The 3,545-nt window shown below is 32.0% G+C and overlaps 1 protein-coding gene across 3 annotated transcripts; it reads left to right on the forward strand.

Moving 5' to 3' along the window:
• Window positions 1-255: 255 nt before the first annotated feature.
• Window positions 256-2,190, forward strand: LOC107193003 (protein FAM195A-like). 3 transcript variants are annotated; one of them, XM_015582372.1, is made up of 4 exons: window positions 256-425; window positions 1,451-1,563; window positions 1,647-1,772; window positions 1,848-2,190. In XM_015582372.1, the coding sequence occupies exons 1-4, from the start codon at window positions 421-423 to the stop codon at window positions 1,922-1,924; spliced, it is 321 nt and encodes a 106-aa protein (XP_015437858.1). In that variant the 5' UTR covers window positions 256-420; the 3' UTR covers window positions 1,925-2,190. The 3 variants fall into 3 exon arrangements, with proteins under 3 accessions (XP_015437858.1, XP_015437857.1, XP_015437859.1); XM_015582371.1 differs by lacking the exon at window positions 256-425 and adding an exon at window positions 891-904; XM_015582373.1 differs by lacking the exon at window positions 256-425 and adding an exon at window positions 984-1,036.
• Window positions 2,191-3,545: the final 1,355 nt, after the last annotated feature.

Raw genomic sequence — 3,545 nt, forward strand, 5'->3', positions numbered from 1 at the left:
ATATCTCCAAAAATAACGAAGATAATGAAGATGATCGTAAATGTGTTGCACAACTGAACGGTCGAATGGAGGGGAGAGCGCGCGGGTGATTGGAGCTTCCTTATTGTATCTTCCTGGAATTCTGGCCCTCTACAGTCCCGAAGGTTGCAATAAACGATCGCCTACTGTATTGCATGTCTAATTTTCTACTTTATCACTTAAGCATCGTGTTCAAGCGATTATTGTTGACAGTTCTTGTCGGCGATGCTTGCTGGAGCTGTTGTAAGAAACAAACGCTCTCTCTTGTCATAGCTTCGCGACTTTTTGTTTTCATTAATAGTGTTCACACGCTTTGTTAGAAACTGAGTAGAAAATTGAACTGCAAAGCTGTAGTCTCGACGGCGAGCCGCTACTGAAGAAGTTAACGCAGAACGGAGAAAAATGAGGTATTTATCTATGAAATTTACTTTCTTTCTTCTTGCGTCTCTGCGTCTGGTTGTTTGGTACGCATCCTTGTCATGTGTCAAATTATTTTCAACGTATGCTATCTCTTGTGTATTTTTGGTGAATCGTAAGTTATACCGTTGCCGTGAGAATTAAGAAAGTAATAATATTAAATGGATAAAGGGAGAAACAGGCGGGTACCATATAGCATTACATTAAGTGTTATGCGCGAACCGCCATCTTTTCCAGTGACGTTTTCTCTTTAAAGTAGCCTTTATAATATTAATCGTATCATATTTGCTTGATACGCAAAAATTTTTACGGCTGTCTAGTGCGTTTCAAGTTTCTCATAACAAATTTTCGACATTATGTTTTGTCAGTGCTTTTTTACCGAAAACATTTCTGGAATGACATGTCAGTAGGAAGTCTAGATTTATACGTGGTTACTAATGAGATAGAGCCTCTTGCGTAGGATGATAGGGTAGACTCATTGTTAATTAAACCAATTTTATAAGCCACTTTTGTTTGTAGTTCTGCTTTTAACATATTAATATTTGCTTATTTTCACAAGTATATGAAATATTAAATGTAATGTTATTGTACGAAGCAAAAGGTTAGATTTTCAGACGCATTTGAATAAGATGGCGGCTATTCTCCTCTACTGCATGTTCTCTATAATTTAAACATATGTCAATGAGTTTTAGTAAACATTTTGCTGTTATTATGCTTGAATTTTATGAGTATTTTTTAACCTTTAATGATAGGCATTTTACAAATTATGTTAATGTCTATATATCCATACATGAATATTCCACTGATATATTTATTTTAATTTTGTGTAAGATTATTATAAATAAATTTATACTGTAAGATTTATATAGATAATTTTAAAGATTCAATGAACTGTATTGCTTTAACATAGTTATAGCTCAGCACTTGTACTATGTCTTAGTAAATTGTCTACATTTTAATCAAGTTCATTTTTGGTTTCAATTTCTATGACTGAAGTGGAATGTATTGTTTATAGCGGAAGATCACAAATGACTGCGATGAATGGAAAGAGACCATCCTCAATCCCATTGCGACATCAATCTGAAACCATAGCTCAACATTTTGATCTAATTAAATATATTTATGACTGTAAGCAAAGTATATCATAGAATTGTTGTTCAATGAATTGTTTTTAAAAGTATATTGTTCAGACAAAACTTTTATTGTTACAGCATGGAATACAGTATCTAGAGAACTGGATCTGTGTCACAATCAACCACACAGTAATTCTTCTAATTATAGGAATGGAGCAACTGTTACATATTATCAAGAAAGAGAACCCAATCCACAGTTAAAAGGTATTTAGCACAATTGTCTCAATGTTTTAAAATACAATTACATCAAAATAATGTATCCTTTGATTATATTTTTAGATTTTGAACCATTCAACCTTGAAGCCTGGTGGGGACAACGCGTTGTTCAAAGTATCACTAGGAATGCAAATTCCTAGTGCCAGGCCCATCACATTGATTACAATCGAACATTCTCAAACAGACATAAGAAACAGAAAAGATAGATTAGAGCTGCTGAAGGAAATTTGTTTCCCTTTCTAGAAACAATTTACTGTATACTCAAAAACAAGTGAGAGAAGGAGAATAGTATAGGTATAAATAAGTATCTAGCAAACAATTTTGAATCTTTTTGATAATAAAAGTAGGATATTAGTAAAGAAAGAAAGAAAATGCAAGAGAGTCAGAGAATGAAAAAGTGCACACAAGAGGGAAAATGTTTCCTGAATCGTTTTAAATATCGTGTTTTAAAACGTATTTCACACAAAAATTGATTGCCTGTTTCTGATATTGTCTTTCTAAGATTTAAGAATCAACATATTAAGTAATTAAGATATATAAAGCATGCTGAAACTATTTATTTTATTTGCCAAGACAAATAAATGTAATTATAAGAGACAGTTTATTATAAATTAAATTTTCATTGTTACTTACAGGGAAAACGTAGATTAATTATTCGTGTTTTTATCTCTGTAATTAAAACTAATATAGAATGATGGATCGAGTGTTAAAGAACTATATATGCGAACGAACTGTACGAAAGAAGTACTGAAGATTTACCTTTTAAAGTTTACACGATGTATGTATGTATTTTTCCACAGATTGCATTTCACATTTTTAATAAATTTTTCACGTACGTGTTTGTAACGATATCGCACTTCGATTTTAAAGAGATAAGTCTTCTGAGATTGTTTAAAAAAACACAAGTTCTATAACACATGTGAATGTAGTAGGTTGCACTTCTATCTTTGAGAAAAGCAGATTAAGTATATAATATTCAATTCTTACTCAATTAGTGTAATAATTATTAAAATTTTAAATACTATTAAACATACGACTGTGTACATTATTTTATATATGCGTAAACAATGTACATGGTACGCCTATGGATATCCTCTAAGATTCGTCTGATAACATTTTTCAATAACAAACACGAATAACGGCTAATACCTTTCTAAGTACGTGATTGTCTTCACCAGTTGCTCCTAGTGGTATTTTTTTACGTACAATTAAATAGTAAAAGTATTATTACAGTTATACAAACCCTAGATTGATACTGTTAAATGTTACGAACATCGTTGTAATGTTAGGCATTTGTGTACCTCCGCGAACGAAAGATATTGATATGCCCAGTGTTATTGACTCAATACCCTGATGCAGTCAAACAATTTACTGTCCGCACGGAACTGTGAATTCTTATCGATTGTAGTTCGAGCTTGATCTAGTGCGGTGCATTTTAGGATCTTGACGGTTCGTTCCAAATTATAAAGACTTCTCTCTATTCCACGTTTCTCGCTATTGAGCATCTGTTTAATTCGAAAAATTTCTACATTTTGTACCAATCATTTTAGAAAAATTGATGTATGTTTTTAAGGGTATTGTATGAAATATAAGTATCTAAACAATTGTCTTTTTAAGAGTATGGTTATATTTAATAACACAAAGCTTTCGTTAGTTTAAGCCTTGTTCGAAATCAGATTAGTTGTAATACTAGAAAATTCCGGAAATACATAAATGTTCTACATAAACGCGACTCGTTCCTGGGAAGTGTCGACTAATAGT

Source organism: Dufourea novaeangliae, unplaced genomic scaffold, assembly GCF_001272555.1.
Source record: "Dufourea novaeangliae isolate 0120121106 unplaced genomic scaffold, ASM127255v1 scaffold504, whole genome shotgun sequence".
NCBI classification, from domain to species: domain Eukaryota; kingdom Metazoa; phylum Arthropoda; class Insecta; order Hymenoptera; family Halictidae; genus Dufourea; species Dufourea novaeangliae.